General features: G+C 35.2%; 1 protein-coding gene across 1 annotated transcript in view; it reads right to left on the bottom strand.

The window, feature by feature from the left end:
- Positions 1-8490: 8490 nt before the first annotated feature.
- LOC129225844 (proteasome subunit alpha type-5-like) overlaps positions 8491-19921 on the bottom strand; it is a 30071-nt gene continuing 18640 nt past the window's right edge. The window contains exons 6-9 of the mRNA XM_054860366.1: positions 18656-18717; positions 14494-14596; positions 10309-10395; positions 8491-8633 (exon numbers count right to left, since the gene is read on the bottom strand). Coding sequence (XP_054716341.1) covers positions 8550-8633; positions 10309-10395; positions 14494-14596; positions 18656-18717 — 336 coding nt within the window. The 3' untranslated portion in view covers positions 8491-8549. The remainder of the gene's footprint in view (positions 8634-10308; positions 10396-14493; positions 14597-18655; positions 18718-19921) is intronic.

Genomic DNA, 19921 nt, shown 5'->3' on the forward strand with positions numbered 1-19921 from the left:
CAGGATGAGGTGGAGGCTGGGTTGGGAGCTCTCCTTCCACCGATGATGCCGGACAGGCACGTGGTCGTCTTTTAGGGAGATGGAGGCTGGGTTAAGAGCACTTCTCCGACCATAGATGCTGGTTGGGCCCACTGTCGTCTTCGAACGGGACGGACACGGTGCTGTACCTCGATGACGTGGAGGCCGGGCGACAGGCTCTCTTCCGAACATGGATGCTGGACGGGCCCAGGGTCGTCTTTCAACGGGGCGGAGCGGGGTGCCGTCCCAGGATGAGGTGGAGGCTGGGTCGGGAGCTCTCCTTCCACCGATGATGCCGGACAGGCACGTGGTCGTCTTTTAGGGAGGTGGAGGCTGGGTTAAGAGCTCTTCTCCGACCATAGATGCTGGTTGGGCCCACTGTCGTCTTCGAACGGGACGGACACGGTGCTGTACCTCGATGACGTGGAGGCCGGGCGACAGGCTCTCTTCCGAACATGAATGCTGGACGGGCCCAGGGTCGTCTTTCAACGGGGCGGAGCGGGGTGCCGTCCCAGGATGAGGTGGAGGCTGGGTCGGGAGCTCTCCTTCCACCGATGATGCCGGACAGGCACGCTGTCGTCTTTTAGGGAGGTGGAGGCTGGGTTAAGAGCTCTTCTCCGACCATAGATGCTGGTGGGGTTCACTGTCCTCTTCGAACGGGACGGACACGGTGCTGTACCTCGATGACGTGGAGGCCGGGCGACAGGCTCTCTTCCGAACATGGATGCTGGAGGGCCCAGGGTCGTCTTTCAACGGGGCGGAGCGGGGTGCCGTCCCTGGATGAGTTGGAGGCTGGGTTAGGAGCTCTCCTTTGATCATGGATGCCGGTTGGGTCCGCTGTCGTGTTCGAATAGGACGGAGCCAGTTCCGTCCTTCGATGATCTGGAGGCCGGGCTCTCTTCGGACCATGGATGCTGTATGGGCCTGGTATCGTCTTCAAATGGGTCGGAGCCGGGTGCTGTCTCTTGATGAGGTGGAGGCTGGGTTAGGAGCTCAACTCCAACTGTGGATGCGGGATGTCACTGTCATCTTCAAATGGAAGGGAACATGGTGCCGTCAATCGATGACATGAATGGTGGGTGATGGACTCTCTTAAGACCGTATATGCCAGACAAGCCTGGTATGATCTTCAAACGGGTCGGGGCTGTGTGGCGTCCCTCTCTTCTATGGAGCCTGGCTTAGGGGCTCTCTTCCAACCATTGATGCTGCACAGGCCCAGGGTCGTCTTCGAACAGCTCAGAGCCAGGTGCCGGCACTCAATGAGAGACTGGGTTAGAGCTCAGTGAGAGGAGGATGTAGAGGCTGGGTTATGAGCTCTCCTCTGACTGTGGATAACAAACGGGCCCTCGTCTTAGAACGGGCCAGATCTGGATGCCATCCCTCAAGAAGGTGGAGGTTGGATTAGGAGCTCTCCTCCAACAGTGGATGCCGGTTGGGCCCGGAGTTGTCTTCAAATGGGTTGAATCTTGTGCCCTCTCGATGACATGGAAGCTGGGTTAGGAGCTCTCCTTTGACCGTGGATGCCGGACAAGTCAGGGGTCACCTTAAAATGGATCCGAGCGGGGTGCATTTACTCGAGAAGGTGGATGCTGGGTTAGGAGCTCTCTTTCGGCTGTGGATGCCTGATGGGGACGCCTTAGAACGTCACAGAACTCAGTGCCCTCCCTCTATGAGGGTTGTTATGTAAGGGAGTTTCTTCCAATCGTGGATCCTGGGCGGGCACGGGATTGTCTTCAGACAGGTTCAAGTTTGGCGCCCTCCCTCCATGACGTGTAGGCCGGGCGAGGAGCTCTCCTCCAACTGTGGATGCTGTGCTGGTCCGTGGTTGTTATTGAAAGGCAGGAGCATGGTGCCATCCCTCGATGAGATGGAGACTGGGCGAAAGGCTCTCTTACGACCGTAGATTCTGGATGGGCCCAGCTTTCTTTTTGAGCAGTTTGTAGCTCGGCTCGTCCCTTAATGGCTGGGTTAGGGGCACTTTTAGAAAGGGGGGCCACAGGGTTGTCTTCAAATGAGAGAGCCTGGTGTCATTTCTTGATGAAATGGGGGCCAGGTTATAGGTTCTATTCGGACTGTGGATACCAGAAGAGCCTGGGGTCATCTTCAAAAGTGTTGAATTCGGGGCCGTTTCTCAATTAGGTGGAGGCTCGGTTTAGGAGCCCCAGGTCACCTCTCGGTTCCCTTCCTCCATGACATGGAGGCCGGTTTAGGGGTTCTTCTCCAACTGTGGATGCCGGATGGGCCTGGGGTCCTCTTCAAATGGGTCGGAACCCTAGGCCTGAGGTAGTCTTCAAATGGGTCAGAACCTGGCGCTGTCCCTCGCCATGATGTGGAGGCAGGGTGAAAGGCTCTCTTCCAATTGTAGATGTCGTACTGGTGCGGGGTCATCTTCAAACCGGTTGTGGCCCAGTGCCATCCCTGGATGAGGTGGAGACGGGGTTGGGGGCTCTCCTCCGACTGCCAATGCCTTACAGGCCTGGGGTAGTCTTCAAATGGGTCAGAACCTGGCGCTGTCCCTCGCCATGATGTGGAGGCAGGGTGAAAGGCTCTCTTCCAATTGTAGATGTCGTACTGGTGCGGGGTCATCTTCAAACCAGTTGTGGCCCAGTGCCATCCCTGGATGAGGTGGAGACGGGGTTGGGGGCTCTCCTCCGACTGCCAATGCCTTACAGGCCTGGGGTAGTCTTCAAATGGGTCAGAACCTGGCGCTGTCCCTCGCCATGATGTGGAGGCAGGGTGAAAGGCTCTCTTCCAATTGTAGATGTCGTACTGGTGCGGGGTCATCTTCAAACCGGTCGTGGCCCAGTGCCATCCCTGGATGAGTTGGAGACGGGGTTAGGGGTTCTCCTATTACCGTAGATGCCGGACGGAATGGGGTCACCTTCAAATGTGATGGACCGGTTACCCTCCCTCGATGATATGGAGGCCAGGTCAGGAGCTCTCTATGGGCTCTGTATGCCAGACGGGTTAGGGGTTGCCTTCGAACATGCTGGAGCCCAGTGCCCTCCCTGGTGAGGGGTGATGGGCTCTCCTCTAACAGTGAATGCCACACAGGCCTGGAAAGTTCCTAACCCAACCTCCACGTCATCATGAGGGATGGCACTGGGCTCCAACGCATTTGAAGACATCCCAGGGTCCTGCATCCATGTTCAGAGGAGATCCTGTCGCCCGGCCTCACCGTCATCGCGAGGGACAGCACCCAACTACCACCTGTTCTAAGATGACCCCAGGCCTGTTGGGCATCCATGGAGAGAGGAAAGCCCCTTACAAGTTCTCCACTTCATCAAAGTGAGGGCAAGGGGCTCCAACATGTTCGAAGGCAACCCCAGGTTCCTTAGGGCATTTGCGATTGGAGGAGAGTCCCTCGCCCTGCCTCCACCTGTTTGAGGGAGGGCACCCGACTTCGATCTGTTCAAAGACAGTACCGGGGCCTGTCCAGCATCAACGGCCGGAAGAGAGCCCGTCACCCGGCCTCCACCTCATTGAGGGAGGGCGCCAGGATTCTACCCAGTAGAAGGCTATCCCGGGCATGTGGTGGCCTAAACATTCATTAAGGGAGAAACCAGCTTAGGCGAGGAGTGGAGTCAAAAAATCCACTTATTTTTTATATACAGTGGCTCCCAAAAGTCTTCGTACACCTACGACTTTCAACCAAATAGCCCCCAAATAATTGGTTAGAATTAATATTTCGGAATAGGTATTTAATTATAAGATCTATGATCAATTTTTAACAAAACTGCATGAAAAGTTTTTAAAAAATATTAAAACTTAATTTTTTAAAAATCAAAAACCGAAAAGTGCCGGAAATTTTATCTCACAAAAGTCTTTGTACACTTTATAAAATGTCTATACATTATTGACTAATCTAACTTTTGAATAAGTTATTAATTAGTAGAATATCATACAGTATTCATAACACCTTTTAAACATCTGGGAATAGATTTCATTCTTTCTTTAGCGTAATTTCTGAGTAAGTGTTATACCACACTTCGAGTATTACTATTTCTAGCTCTATTTTTGTTTTAAAGCCCTATTTTCGTAATCTAGCCTCCAGATATCTCTAAATGCGTTACATTAAGTTATAATCTGGAGATTGAGGGGGTATTTTCTAAATTTTAGGACGATTTTCGAGGCACTAGATGCAAACGTTGAAAACCGTGTGCTTATCGTTATCTTGATAAAAAACAAAGTTGTTTCCAATAACCAAATTTTTGGCTAAGAGTTCAAAATTGGTTTTTAAAATATTTAAAGGAACAGCATGATTCATTATTTCATCAAAAAATTACAAACTACCAAGTCCTGATGCTGATATGCACCCTCACACTAAAACACCTTCACCGTCCTGATTAACTGATCCAACTAAGTTCTTAAGATTAAGTTCCTAATTTTTTCTCCTACTTACATTTCTACAACAATTTAACCAAAAATGTTAAATTAATTTTTATCTGTAAGTAAGACATGATTCTAGACTGTTTTTAGCTTATTTATCATTGATTTTGGGACGAAAAGCGTAAGCTTTCTGTTTTTGGCACGACCAAGAAAATTTTTGCGGGAAGAGGTCCCATTTAATCCAGCTAATCAAAGAACTTGGCGAACAATTTTAGGTGAAAATTAAATGTAAAATGTTTCATTTAACTCTGCAGAACTTTTACATTACTGAAATGTGTATTTTTCATAAATTTTTTAACTTTAAATCTACGATCACGTTTTGTCAACTTTGCCGGTTGACCTTTTCTTACCTTGTTTTCGGTCCGATTCCTTTCTTTAAAGCATTTTACCAAGCACTTTACTATACAAACAAATAAATTAACTAATTTAGGGACATTTCAAACCAATTTACCACTACTGTAGGAAAAGAATTCAAATTTTGAATGGCGTTTGCGGTTTTTTACGAATACCAGCTATTTTACAGTAATAAGCAATATATTATGGAATAAATAAACCAAAAATTAAAGCCAAATGACTTATAAGGGTCAATACAATGCAAAAATATTAATAAAACGGCATATGATAATTTTAATCATGAATTTATTCGAAAATATTTAAGTGTACGATGACTTTTGTGGCGTATTATTTCTCTGTCTCTTCGTTTTCTGACTCATTTCAGAAAGAAGATCCGTCAATATTTTGAAAAAAACCAATGGGTTATATTTAGAATGACATAGGAATGATGTGAAAAAATATTGGACTTGATATTCGAATTCAGTTTTGAGTTATTTTGGTTTTACTAAAAAATTTCAAAGTGTACGAACACTTTTGGGAGCCACTGTATGTTGTGAAAATTTCAGCGAAAACTTTCGATTAGTTCCAATGCTATGAGCACTTAGTGACTGTAGAGATTCAAAAACGTTTACAGCATTTTTTTTCAAACGACTTTTTCTCAAAACAACTTTTTTGTAACTGGTGGGCGTTCTAGCTCAAAGAGTTGTAGAGCATCTGTTCTGAAAATTTGTGTGAATATTCTTTATTTAATTATACTCTATATGAACCTAACTTTTTGATGATATTATTAATAAAAATATTTTTTAATGCAAGAAATTTGAAAAAAAAAATAGAAAAACAGCATTATGGTCAAACGCCTCAAAAAACGTGCAATTTTCACCTTTTTTGATCACAGTAAGGTTCATATTCTAAGGAATAAGTTGTTTACGAGAAAGAAAAATTGTAATGATTAGAGAAAAAACTATGGCCCACCAGCAACAAGCTCTGCTGGTGATCACCCTTGAACAGCAGCTTCTAACTCCACTAATTCTGGTGGAAATGACTTTAAAAAATTACAAGATGTTCTTCAAAAGATGAATAAAACATCCTCCAAGTTTAAAGAAATACTGATTATTTCTTTTCTGTTAAAAAAATTCGTAAAAAAATTTTCAGCCCTTTAAACAGGTTTCCCCCTGAACAATTAATTAATAACGTCTCTTCAAGCCTTTACCAAAATAAAATCGTTCTTCTTACAAATAATGTTGAAACCAAATAAACACACCAAAAAAACCACATTGGTTTAAACCATGGTTCAAACCAAATGGTTTTTTTTTTTTTTTGAAAAACTAAATTTTTTTCTTTAAATTATTTGCATAATTTTCACATACTATTGAACAATATAAAATCGAACTAATGCAAAATAACCAGTCCAGCTTTAAAGACAGGTTACAGAGAGAGATCAACAAATTTGCAAACTAATTATTTTTTTTAGTGTAATGCAAGTCTTCTAAGTTTTTTTTCCCCTTTTTTAAAAATCAATGCCCTTTTAAACCACTGCCTAATTGATGCAACTTTTCCCATTAGGTACACAAATATACAGACCAACTAAATTTTTTTAAACTTGGAAAAACTATGGAAAAAAAAGTCCTAGTAGTTTGTTGTCTTTATTTGTGTTTCAATTTATTTATTTTTAGCCTTTTACTTTTCAAACTAGCCCAAAAAGCATATATCTGCCAAAACTTCTTTTTTACTATAATTTGTTTGATTACTTAAGATTTATTGAGATAAGTCATGTATCACTTCGCAATCTGTAGTGTATAAATATTAACTCTGGTGAATATTTAAATGAAAAGAGAAAAAAGAAACTGAGTGTAGGCATAAATGGGCTCTGCACACTTTTTGTCACGTCTGCTTTATCCACGATGTAGTCAGAGCAAGAAACAACATAATTTTTAAAAAATAAGTACTTTTCATAATGCATTCAAAACATCAAAATAACATTGGATCAGAAAGGACAATTTAAGCATTTCTGTAGTTTTCAACTATTCAAAGAAAATGACTCCACAAACGAGGAAAAGTGCGGCTCAAATCAATAAGAGAATTTCTCTTATCATTATCTAGCTTTCAATCATACTTTGAGTGTTGAAACATGCATATTTTTCTTATTGGTACAGTTTGGTTTGAAATGACTAGAAACGCAATTTTCTTTGTTTGTTGTGTCATTTTCTTGGAATAATTGAAAACTACAGGAATACTTAAATTGTCCTTTCTGACCCAGAAAAGTTATTTTGTTCATTTGAGTGGATTATGAAAAGTACTTAGTTTTTCTAGCAAGTTCCAAATACATTCTATCAGAAGCGGAAAAAAATTCTTTATTTTGGTATTCAATTTAAAATTTTTAAAATACGTTTTCACTGCAAAAATCGTAAAAAAAACTTTTAGAGGTTTTTAAATAATATCTTTGTTAATGAATGTCATCCGAAGACGCAACCTAAGCTAAGAACACTCTCGATCAACTCTCCTTTCAACCAACTTTTTTTTTTAAAAATCAGTCCACCCGTTTAGACCAACCCCCACAGACAGATATTTCAAACTTATAACCCCCTTCCTTTGTATGTTATAAGTTTGACGTAAGGTTTCCCAAACTAATTTATGTTTCAAAACATACAAGTTACTCGTAATAAAGATCCTAATTTGCATGGCCGAAGTTAGTTTTTTATTGAAAAGTGAAATTTAATCAGTACAATCATATTTGATCCTCATTGTTTCGGAGGTTTTGCAATGAACTAAAACTATTTCATTCAAAAAGCAGACTCCTGCCAACTTTTTTGGAAAAAAAAATAAAAAACCTATTGTAACTTAAATTTTCAGCACTTCAATAAATTGGTATAAAAAATTCTCTTTTATAATGTGCAAAGTTCTAATTATTTATTTTTTTATGACAGTAGTAAAAACGACACCCCCCCCCCTCTCCCCATTTTGTTCTTCAAAACTGGGCTGCAGTAGTGGACATTAAGTTTTTTGTGTCTAATGGTTGCTAACCACTTAGAAAATTCCTGAGTCTTGAACTGTGTTCCACTATATACATATTTCCTGTTCTTGTACTAAGATAAGCTCTTATAAAATTATTACTGCACTTTCAAAAAAAGTGCAATTTTAAAATTCGTACTGTCAGCAAAGATTGTGGGCATTTTATAGCTAGAAACGTTTAAAGAAAGTTCCATGCAATATTTTAATACTTTTATTTTAAAACAATGAAAACTGTGCATGTAATTATAAACAAAATATAATGTAATGTAGCTTGTTTATTTCTTTGCAATTTTGAAATTAGGCAGATGTTTATCAATTAGTGAATAGTTTTTGGTTCCGATACACACAAGCTTTTAAATCAAATATAAAATTTATTAGATCTTAGTATAAGGTGCAATAGCACTTAATTTAAAAGAATTCATTTTATGTAATAATGACTGCAAAAAATTAAGGTTTTACTCTAAGGTACAATAATACATAACTTAAAAAGAAATAAATAAATAAATAAACAAAATAGTTATATATAAGCTAAATTCTGCATCACAGCTCATTATTATGCCAGGCCAAAGCTTCACACCATCTCTAGTCAGTTCTATCCCACCGGTTCTATTTGTTATCTAATAGCCTATTTCTGAACATTTTCTCATAAATGTAACAGACACATAAATTTTGGACTTAACAACATAGCTCTATTTTCAAAAAGAATACCAGAAAAAAATTTCAAATGCTTTCTTATAAAAAGTTATTTATTAAGAACAATATCTCAAACAATTCAGAACATTAGACAGCAAGACAATAATTTAAACATTTATTCCTTTTATGACATTTTCAACTTCATCTTTTGTAAACATATGATAGCCTTGGTCTTTTGTGACAGTAGCAACCTAAAAAGGATAAACGAAAATTACATGTGACATTAATTTCCACGTAATTCAAGTATTATGTTTTTCCTAAAAAATTCTTCCGATTTTTAAGACTATTACGGTATTATAAGAAAAGGTAGAGCTTTCTTGGAGTTACCTGAACATTATATGATTTTCAACTGGGTCTTAAACTGATGCACAATAATTTAACCATTTATTTCAAAAACCAGTCAAGCAATAAGCTCTATAAGTTCAAAAAAGCATTTTCATCTTTATCGTAAACTTTTCAATAAGGATTACAATATTTTAAACTGAAATGTATATATATTCAGAAAAAGTGTTGTAATTGCAATTGAATAATTTAATCTGATAATATAAATGGTTTCTCAAAATTAGAAATTTTGTCCTTTGACTGGTTTTTGAAACAAACAATTCAATTTAAGAAAAGAGCTTTTTTTAGAAGCTCTTAAAGCCTGTGAATGTGAATCATTCTATGATGACAAAAGGAATGAAAATGCAATACAGCAGTTTGGCTTTGAGATGGAACACAAAATGTGATGCAATGAATTGTTGACTAAGATGAAACTAGAGGTTTCCGTTCCTATGCTGTTATGGTAATTGTAGAAAAAGGTGACTTTCTCTTACTTTTTTTTTTAAAGATTTGTGCAATTTATCTTTTTTCTACAAAATATTGAAAACCAAGGCTTTTTTGAAAGCTGTGACAAACTCAAAAATTTAAACTCCATTGGGAGCAAACTGAAGAAATAAAATTCAATTTGAACATTAACCAAAAATTGTGATGATCTATCAAGTATGTAATAACCAAAATAAACAAAGTTAGTTTCAATAAACTGAAACTAAAATTGAAATTTTGCTTTTGTAGTTGAAGCTTTTTTTAAAGTCAGCGTACTTTCGTTTTAATAACAAAAATCTAAAAAAATGAATTAATTAGGAGAGGAAAAAAACTAGAGTAAAATTTTTGTAGTTAAAAGGGTATCTTTTGCCCCATTTTAGAATGTCACTAATGACTTCTGTAGCCAATATTTGGGCAGCTTTTGGCTAAACATTTGCATCTCTAGAAAAACAGCTAACTCTAAATAGTTGATGATAATCTCCGAGAGTTGCTCAGATTCCACTAAATATTTGAAGTCAAAACGTTTCCATGAATTAAATGTTGGAATATTTTCAAAATTACAAAAAATAAATAAATAAAAGTGTATCATTTTTTTAAGTGGACAAGTTAAAGTGACTTGGATGAACTTTTTGAAAATGACAGTTATGAATTGCCATAAGAGGGCGTATTCCTCACCTACTATTTAAGCAAATTGTCTTGCATCTTTATGTTATGTTACAACAGTTGAAGGGAGCCGCCAGCCCTCATAATACTGATTATACTCATAATAATCATTTTCTTCATTCTCTTTCAAGTTTTAATAAAAAGTTACTTTTTACATTTGTTTGTTATTTGGAACTACCGATGAAGCTACAAGCAATTTCGTTTTAGACACAGCAAGTCATATTTAAAAAAAAATAACTAGATAGATGCTATATGAATTTTAGCACCAAAAATGTCTTCCAGCTTGGATTTCAAAACATTTTCTTCCCTCTTAAAACACTTATTTAAACAGAAGGTTATGCTTTTATCAAGAAATGTCATTCTTATTCTTAAAATAAATGAAGACTTCAAAATACTTGCCTCAACATTTGATGAATTCAATTTTTCTTCCATCACTTGTTTCAAAATCTTTAATGCTAATTTTAAAGCTTCATCTAAGGTCATTCTCTGCAAATAAAAACAATTTTAAGATGTCATTATTTTTGACTGATAAAAAAAAGACACAAATATTGGATCAAACATATACCCAAAATAAATTTTGCTTAAATAAACCAAAGCATAAAATATAGCAATAGTTCAACAGAAATAAGATTATATTAGTAGCACTCCAAACTTTTTATTTAACCAGTTTATCCTTCATTAAACATAACAATAGAGAAGTTGTAACCTATTAAATATTACTATTTTGACTATTAGATATTGTCAACAGACCCGCGAAACTCAGAAATTGACTGACGTCATATTTTAAAACACGACTGATTTTTAATGAATTTTTAAAAATCCCACACGCAAAAAGGCACAGCTTGAGGTGACGTCACATGGCTGCACGGAAACTCACTCCGAGCGAGGTTCTGTGTTAAGACTAAGAGCACATAGTAAGCTCTGCATTTAAAGCCTTGAAATCTATTAATTAATCCGTTCAATACACAATGGAGGCTGGATTCGTGAGAGGACAGTCCAATAACCTTCCTGAAGTGACTTCGATGATGATATTTGACCTTTTCTGGGAGAACGAGAGATTCCAAGTTTAAGAAACACGAAGAACAAACAATGTTTCTTACAAGCGGGGTGTATGGTAACCCTTGGTTCTCGCTTGAGAGTTTTTCGCTTTATTGGCGGTAAATTTCAATAAATCTCTCTTTCTTTCTTTTCCTTTTCTTTTCTTTTCTCTTTTATTATTTTCTATTGTTTGAATCCTATTTAATTTTATTCGGTTTTAAATTTTTGGGTTTTAACTTTGCAAAAAAAAAGGAAAATATTTTTTATAGTTTCGATATAAAAAGTGCTTTAATTTATTTTTGCACAAAAGAAAGGTTTATAGAAATGTATTTTGCAGCTAAACTGAAAATGTATTTTTAAAGTATCACTTAGTATTAGTTAAAATTTCAAGATATTTTTCATATTTATAAAGAACGTATTAATAATGTTTTCATTATGATTAAAATGGAAATAGTGATGTTTTTACCCATTTCTATTTAAATTTAATGCATGGGATTTCAGTTCCTTTGCAAATTTTTTAAATGTCTCATATTCTTATTAAATATGTATTTTTAAAAGTGTTGTGAAATTTTTTTATCTTTTTCGCCATAATATGCAGTTGTGGTCCCGCTTAATCGAATATCGTCGGTTGCAAGAAATATTATTTGATTAAGCGGGGTATTTGATAAAGTGGGGAAAATTTCTTTACCTTTCTAAATTGACAACATTTGTCTTAAAACGTAATAATTATAAATCAATAGTTATATAAAGGAAATAACTAATGTTATTTGTAATAACTTTTAGAAATAAGCTAAGCAAACAACAAAATAGTTTACTAATTTATTCACCTTTTTTTCTTGTACGTATGAAAATTATAAAAAAGTAACTTTCAACTTGAGTTATGAAATGTTTGTCTTAGTACCTTATTCCAGTACAACATTTTTTGAAAAGAATTCTGTAATAGTGGATTGCTTGCTTCAAGATCTTTTGGGAATACTTTTCCCAAGTCCTTTTCTCCCTTCTCGTTTGCTGTGTTTTACATTTAATATTTTTCAATTTATTATCATCTGAAATGTGTATAGTTTTTTGTGTTATTTAATTTAAGTATCGACTGCGCTGTTTTTTGTAACGGCAATGACAAAAGAAATCAGATAGAATGGAGGAAATGTTTTGATGAAAAAATAGAAGTTTTTTCAATTCTGTTGAAGGCAAAAAAAATGTTTTATTGTTATATTTTTATGTTAACAATTCTTTTTACTAAACTTTTTTCTAATTTATTTAAAAAATTTTAAATAAAATTATTTGCAAAAGCTGATAAATATTATTCAATTATCCGGGATCTTTAACATTGGAGAGGAAATATTCGGCCAACGAAATCCAGTGTTACAACTTCACAAGCTCTTGCAGTGATTTAGCAGTTGCAATGACGAGGAATGTAGAAGGGTTAATGTTGAATGCAAAAACAAACTTCCAACTTTCCAGATCAGTTTGCGGTGGCAGAATATTTTGTCATGGTTCAAGTGCAAGCATTAAAACAAAAAAAGCTTGACCACATAAAGAAGACAGATGACCTTGAAGTGAAACATCATTTGTATCATTTGTAATAGGTAGAATCTGCCAGAAAGCACTTAATGTAAGAGGCATGGTCTCGCTAATCCTATCTATTCCAAAATAATAACAAACACCCCATTGCAAATGATGTTTTTGCTTCAAGGTTATCCGCCTTTATTTTGTGCTCAAGCTACACTTCAAGTTGACTAGCATAAAACAGTGTGACAGGTTCGTGATCCATTGACGCATCAGCGATGAGCTTGCTTTGAAAGCATGAGAAAAATTTATAGACATCAAGAGTGACCGCTCCTTAAAACTTGGTTTCCGTGAAGTGTCTTGGACTCATATTGGTAATTGGACGCAAATGGATATTGGAAGCAAAAGAATTGGCTGTTAGTAAAAAAAGTAAAAATCTCTGATCATGCTATATGAGCTGTGACTGTTACCATTTTAAAGTACATATATTTGTGATGTGGGATTCTTGGCATTGTCAATTTTCAGGAACAACAAATATCATGTCTAGATCCTTGGTTTAATAACATCGTGGAGTTCTTCCCAATATAGAGCTGAATAAAAAGCGCAACTGCCTCTCAAGAAAGAAACAAGTGTCTTAGTTCTATTTAGTTTTGTATTTGGTGAGCTAGGCACCAAAATTCATGTGAACTTTAATTCAATTTCTGAAGAAACTTCTTAAATATTTTAAACATTCCAAATGTTTAAAAGATTAGTTGTTATCTCCATTAGGAAACGCTGGTATTTTCTTTTCCTTACTTTGTCTAGTGAATGATCAAAATACTGTACATATAGATACATGGAATTTGGTTCAGTGGGTCCCAAGGATCGAGACACCGAACAAGTGTGTCGTGAAGAAAAAAAGGTTGAGAAGGGGACTGTTGCCTTAGGGGACTGTTTGAATGAATATGGCTGAGTTATGGCATTATTTTAGAAGTTATTTTTCTATGAAGCCTGCCCCAATTACTTTAGAAATATCTTCTAACAATTACTTTACTATTATCTATCAAATTTGACCATAAAGAAGGGGGGAAATTAGCGTAGAAAATGTTACAGAAAACAGAGACAGCCAAACTTTGCAAAACATAAGAAATTTTACTCACCCAAACATGCAATAAGGCTTAAATTTTTCTCTAAATTAATTTTACACTTTTGTCTTGAGAAATTATCTTGATGAGAAAAAAGGCCAATATTCCTGAGAATTCCACACCCATTATACCCATTTATTAAAGTATAGCCCATTTTCATCAGCATGGATAGTTTACCATGTTTTGAGAATGCAAAAGCAAGTAATGTAAATGTTTATGTTTACTTCCAAAAAGATTTTGATTAAGTACCGACTGATGCTCTTACCAAACTGGCTTAGAATAGAAAGGAAAACTTTTAAGTTGGGTTGGATACTGGCTCACTGGGAGGAAACAAAAAGAGGAGGCAAGCATTCTATTTGGACTGATGTCTATTGTGGTGTTCCACAAAGTTTAGTTTTAGGGTTGTAGGAGTATTTCAGTTTATAATATTTATTAATAAGATTATCAAAATCGGTTTAGGAACATCGATATTTTTGCTGATGATGTCAACCTTATAAAAAATGTTGGCAAATAAGAACACGTGGAACTGCCTCATTAGGGTTTATATCAGATTTCTAAGTGGGCAGTAAATAGCTAGTCAGGTTTCAGTGACCATGAAATGATCAATGTAATTGGAAGGGAGAGGAAAGAGAAAGATAGGCAAGTTTTCTATTTGTTAAGTTAAAATGGGTGAAATTATCTACTTTCGGTTAACCATTGCTTTTTTTTTTTTTAGAAAGAGTGAAAGACTACAGATAATTGGGAGTTTACTTTATGAATAAAAAACATTTTAAAATAACAATAAAAAAAACACACATTATTAGAACACCTTTTAGTAAAAAAATTCTTTCAGTAGTTAGTATATACATTTAAATTAAGAATGTGTATAAGAAAAACTTAAAATAACATCTTTTCTAATTCATAACTTGAATATTACCTTATCATACTGTTCTTGCAAAGCTTGTTGAGCACCTTCAGAACCAGAACCAATTGCTTTAGCATCATACTGAACATATGTGCCAGATGGATCCATATGGAATCTGAAAATGGAATAAAAGAAATAACTTTACTAATGCATAAGTAGGATTCAAATATCTTTCAACTATACAAAAAAAAAATCTATTCTCTTGTAAGTTAAGTGCAATTCGAAAAAGAATAGACATTAAAGAAAACAAAAGAACAAAGGTGTATCGTAACTTCATGTGCTATTTTCAGAAATTTGCAGATTCAGTTCACAAATCAAAACATTCCATAAAATCATCTTTCATTTACTAAAAATATTAAAAGCAACTATAACTAAAACGTTTGCAAATAATACTAACAAAATTAAAGTTCATTATATTAAGTCAAGGTTTCAAGATTCAAGAGATAAAGTTCAAAACAAGACTAACGGAACTAAAAACGAGAACTCAGAAGCTTCAAATAACAAGAAGCCAAATTAAACAGACAGGCAATATATATATATATATATATATATATATATATATATATATATATATATATATATATATCAGTTTCCAACTGCACCACCTAAAGTTAAAATTAAAGTTACATTAAAGCTTAAACAAAGGTGTAATTTTAATATCTTCATACATATTTTATCAATATACATCATCAGAATAAGAATGAACATAATATATAATGCTATTGTTGTTTGTGTACTTCATAGAATAATACAATGTAGGACTCATAAGCAGAAGTAAAACATTTTCCTGATTACAAATTTTGTAGGACTTTCCATTAGGTATATAAAACATTCAATCCTGTGTCAATTAATGGTAATGTTTAGATTTTCACTCAAAATTGGGACCCATGCGATTATGAACAATGCTCCAGTGAGTAGATCATAAATAAGTCTTATAAAAGCAAAAATCTTATCAACATGTACGTTTTTGAAGCAAAAGTTGACTTTGGAACCAGGGGTAGCTCCAGGGCTGGGCAACTAAGGCGGGGCCAAGGGTCCCCCATTTATTCATTGCTGATAAATTTTGTCGATTATGAGTCAGAGCATACTTGATCTGGTTCGATATTCCATTGAATGAGATGACCCTCAAAAAATGTACCCACATATAAAATCAAACTATCATTATTTTAAAAATCCTGAACTGTAAGGCCTGATACCTTCAAGTTGCTACTACATTCATCCAACTTAGTCACTACAGACATTTCCATCATGTCACTACAGCCAGTGTTGTCCTTTCATTCAACGGGGGGGGGGGGGATTCAGAAAAGCAGCTAACATTTATTGGTGGTTCATATATATATATATATAAGAATGAAATAAAGTTCAAAGCAACACATCTGGGCAATTTAATTCAAGGGAAGTTTTCTTATACCTTATGAACATGAGACAGTGGCAAATCCCAGAAAATAAAAATTCTGGGGAGGGAATATTTCATGGGAAATGTTTCATGGTACCTGTTTTTAACGGCTTTGATTGCAACTGGAATATCCCCTAACTCATCCCAATGTCACAACATCCTTTCCCCAAATTATGCCCATGGCCCAATATCTAAGTCAGGCATATAAGTAAAATACATAAAAAGTAGTCGAAAACTTTGTTCTCATTGTTCGCCTCGACTGTGTTTTAGTCGGGTTGAAACTGTCTTCGTTTTTAATTGCACTGATGATGGCACTTGTATTTTAGAGTGCCGAAACAGCTGTTTGCTGGTTTTTTAACCTTTTTTCATTCTGAATTTGTACTTTATATACGTTGTCATATTTTATTCATATAAGTAAAAGTTTGGAAAAAATTACTGCAATCAGAACATGCACAGTTAGAGTTAGATACATAAATCAGGATGTTATGAAATGCATCAAAAAAATTAAAGGGAAAATTAAATACATTATTAAAATAAATATTAAAATGAGAAGATTAAAGGTAGCACGTGCTAAAACAGTTTTCAACTTGCAGAAGAAATTGATATATTTGCAGGGTGCAAAAGGATTGAATTCTGAAGCATGGCATGCCATTTTCAGCAATGCACATGTTGGCATGTTTAAAAACAAATACATTTTTAACAAACAGTTACTTATATGTGCTTGAAATAATGAAAAGGCATTTAAACGTCTACAACTATACTTCAAAAGTTATCCCCATCCACAATTTAGGTCACTATTTTTCCACATATATTAGATTGGTTTCAAAAACACCTTTAAAAAAGGTTGATTTCCGCGAAAGGGCGAAAAACTTTCATGCCCACTAGGTTGTCCTGTTTACAGTAGCCAAGTGGGCTGCGGGACAAATGTAAATGAATATGAGTTCTCCAGAATACATTTATGCAGAAACTTTGCATTTTGTGACAAAATCGCAGAAGACTTTTTTTTTTTTTTTAAATTTAGAATTATACATAAATTGCTTTGTGCATCTCTCTTTCATTTATAAGTCCTATCAGATAATCTGAGGATCGATTATCAAAAGCTAAAAGTTCCTCTTCCTTGATTTAACTTTGACAAAATATCTGATTTATTCGTCACAGTCTAATTTTTCACCTGCAAACCAAACAGTTTAATTTATTCACATAAAGCTAGGGTTGGTTCCAAAGGTGGTGCTTTGGCCAAAGGATAAAAACAGGTTTTATACTCCATATGGATGAAAAAATTCCACGACTTCATAAAAGTTCTCATGACCTTGCTACATGAAGAAAATAGAACTATTTAATATCAATTTTTGGAAATGGCATTAGCAAAACTTCTATGTAAATGCCACTACCTCATTGAAGCACCTACTGGCACTTACTGTGAAAAAATATCAGTGAACATCGAAAAAAACAAAGGTATTCTTACTTGACTTCATTATATAAATTTAAGTAAAGTAAAAATACAGTGAATGCAATACAATGAGGCTTAAAGGTCTAATAATTTTTTTTTATAAAAGGGCAGAATAATAATGAATGGAAGAAATAAGGTTGAATAAGTCATTGCTAAGTTTCAATAAATTTGCTTCAAAAGTTGTCAACAGTGAATTTAAACATCCACATAACTTGACAGTATTTTGGTTCTTTGAAGTACACATACTTAAGTAAATTCATGTGTCTAAACCAGATATTTTTTTAAAAAAACATTCAGTAGCAAATAAAGCTTCTGATTCAAATGTACTTGTTTACTTCTTCGCACATTTTCAAATCCATATAAATTAATAGGTTTTAAATTCCACAAAATAGTGTTTGATTCCTGACTTTGAACGTAGCAGTGGGTCACATAGATTAGTTTTGAGGGCTGTATGTTGGGTACTACTGTTTAAGAGTATCAGAATTCCCCTATTTCTGTATTCTATTGACTGACTAAGATCTTTATTTTCCAAAACCTTCAACAAATTAAGAGAAATTCTGACAAATTTGATAATAAAGTTTTTACGAGTGATTGAAACAAACTCAGATGCAATTGAATTACGTTTTTTGAGTAGGCATCGCAAAATCGAGAACATGCAAGTTCATTACTACAGAATATAAAATGTAAAATGTGTTGAAAATAATGGAAAATTCAAAATGAGTGATGTCTAAGCAATAAAATCACATCGTGAAAAAAGGACAAGCATCTGCTACAGAAGTGGGTGCAATGAAATTTCTAAACTCAGATTTGTTTTTGGGATCATTCAATTTTCCAGTTTTATGTGCAATGCTGTTAAATCACTCAAGATTTTTAATGCTCTTTTAGCTAGTTACTTTCTCTTTGCCCAGGACATTCTCCCATGACTTTAAATAAATTTCCATGACTTTTAATGAAATTTCAATTTTCCATGACTTTTCCAGGTCTGAAATTTGCTTATTTTTTCCGTGACTTTCCAGGCTTCCCATGACCTGTACAAACACTGGAAAAATGCATGGAAGAAAACAGTAAAAACCGTCTTGGCAAAAATAGATGTGCTTTATTTACGGTGATCAACTGTAGGTAGCTTTATTTTTAAACATTTTATTTCTAATATAATAATATTCATGTTATCAAACAAAAATATTCAATGCATCATTAAAACAGAAACCTAAATGTTAAGTTTGTACAGTTTTGTAAAATGTTTTTTTTTTTAATTAATACTTTGTATGCAGAACAGCATTCAGTTTTTAAAATAAAATACTTTAATAATCTCCTACATGATCACTTACAATTGAGGATCACTTTTTGCATCACATCCAGCAAATAGTATTGCAACTCCAAAAGGACGGCTCTAAAACAGAATCAAAAAATATTTCTTTATAAAAACTTGTCAATTATCTGCAATTTAAAAATGCAGATAAGTGGTTAAAGCAAAACAAAATGAAACAAGATAGATATCATTAAAAAAGATACATTAACATTATTGGCTAAACAACAGTCACATAAATGACCATAAAATGGAAATTTTCTGATTTAGTCTGAATTATTTTCTGTTCTGATGTACGTTTCATGTTCTGATTTATTTTCTCTGTTCATATATATGATATCACTTTTTTTCAACACCTTGTCCCTTCACTCCTTTGTCACAATGTCACATTTCCCCTTACCCCTCTTCTGCTAGTCAGGTCACGCTATTATTCATATTTTCCTTTTAAAAAAGCTTCTTGTTATCCCCTCCTTCCTCCCTGTCACAAACTGTGACAATTTCACACACCACTCTCAAAAACAAAATCCCCTATTAAACAAAGTATTTCAAACCAGCAAGTGCTTTTTGGCAGGAGTAAGCGTTTCCATGCAAAAGACCCGCGTTTGAGTTTTGGCAAGGGTTTGCCAAAAGGGGCTATTGTTGATCTATCAGTGTAGCACTTTTCCCAAACATGTCCTACAGGTTCAGAACCCACTTTGAGTAAGAGGTCTCCCAACCATCTGTTCGGGTACTTATGCACTCAGTCTATTTTATCAAATAAAAGTGTTCACTGTGATCAGCTGTTTTAGTTCAAGCTAAAGTACAGAAGTAATTTAATCTCTTAGCATTTTCTTCTATCTAACATAGACTATCATGAAATCCACACAACAATAAAACAGCCGTCTACAATTTATATTGATAATATTTTAATGTTTTTTCCTCCATACAATCAACAACATAGTCAGGGATCTGTCTAGAATTTTTTCACATGGTTCTATTTTTGTGAATTTGAAAAACAAATTTGTGAAAAATTGAACCTTTTTGTGAAATTTCAACATGTAAACAAAAGTTATCTATCAATATAGATTAGATTTCTTGTTTGCATACTCATTTATTAAAAAATAAATGCATTATAGGTCTGATTCGGTCAATTGAAATTTTGTGAAGGGTCCTTTTGGTTAATCAGAATTTTGTGAAAGGTCCTTTTTAATGAATTAGAATTTTGTGAAGGGTCCTTAAAAAGACTTACATTTTTTCTGACCAGACTCCTGATGGTGGTAACAAAATCTGGGAAATGACATTCTCCGGT

This window comes from Uloborus diversus, chromosome 7 (genome assembly GCF_026930045.1).
Source record: "Uloborus diversus isolate 005 chromosome 7, Udiv.v.3.1, whole genome shotgun sequence".
Taxonomy (NCBI): domain Eukaryota; kingdom Metazoa; phylum Arthropoda; class Arachnida; order Araneae; family Uloboridae; genus Uloborus; species Uloborus diversus.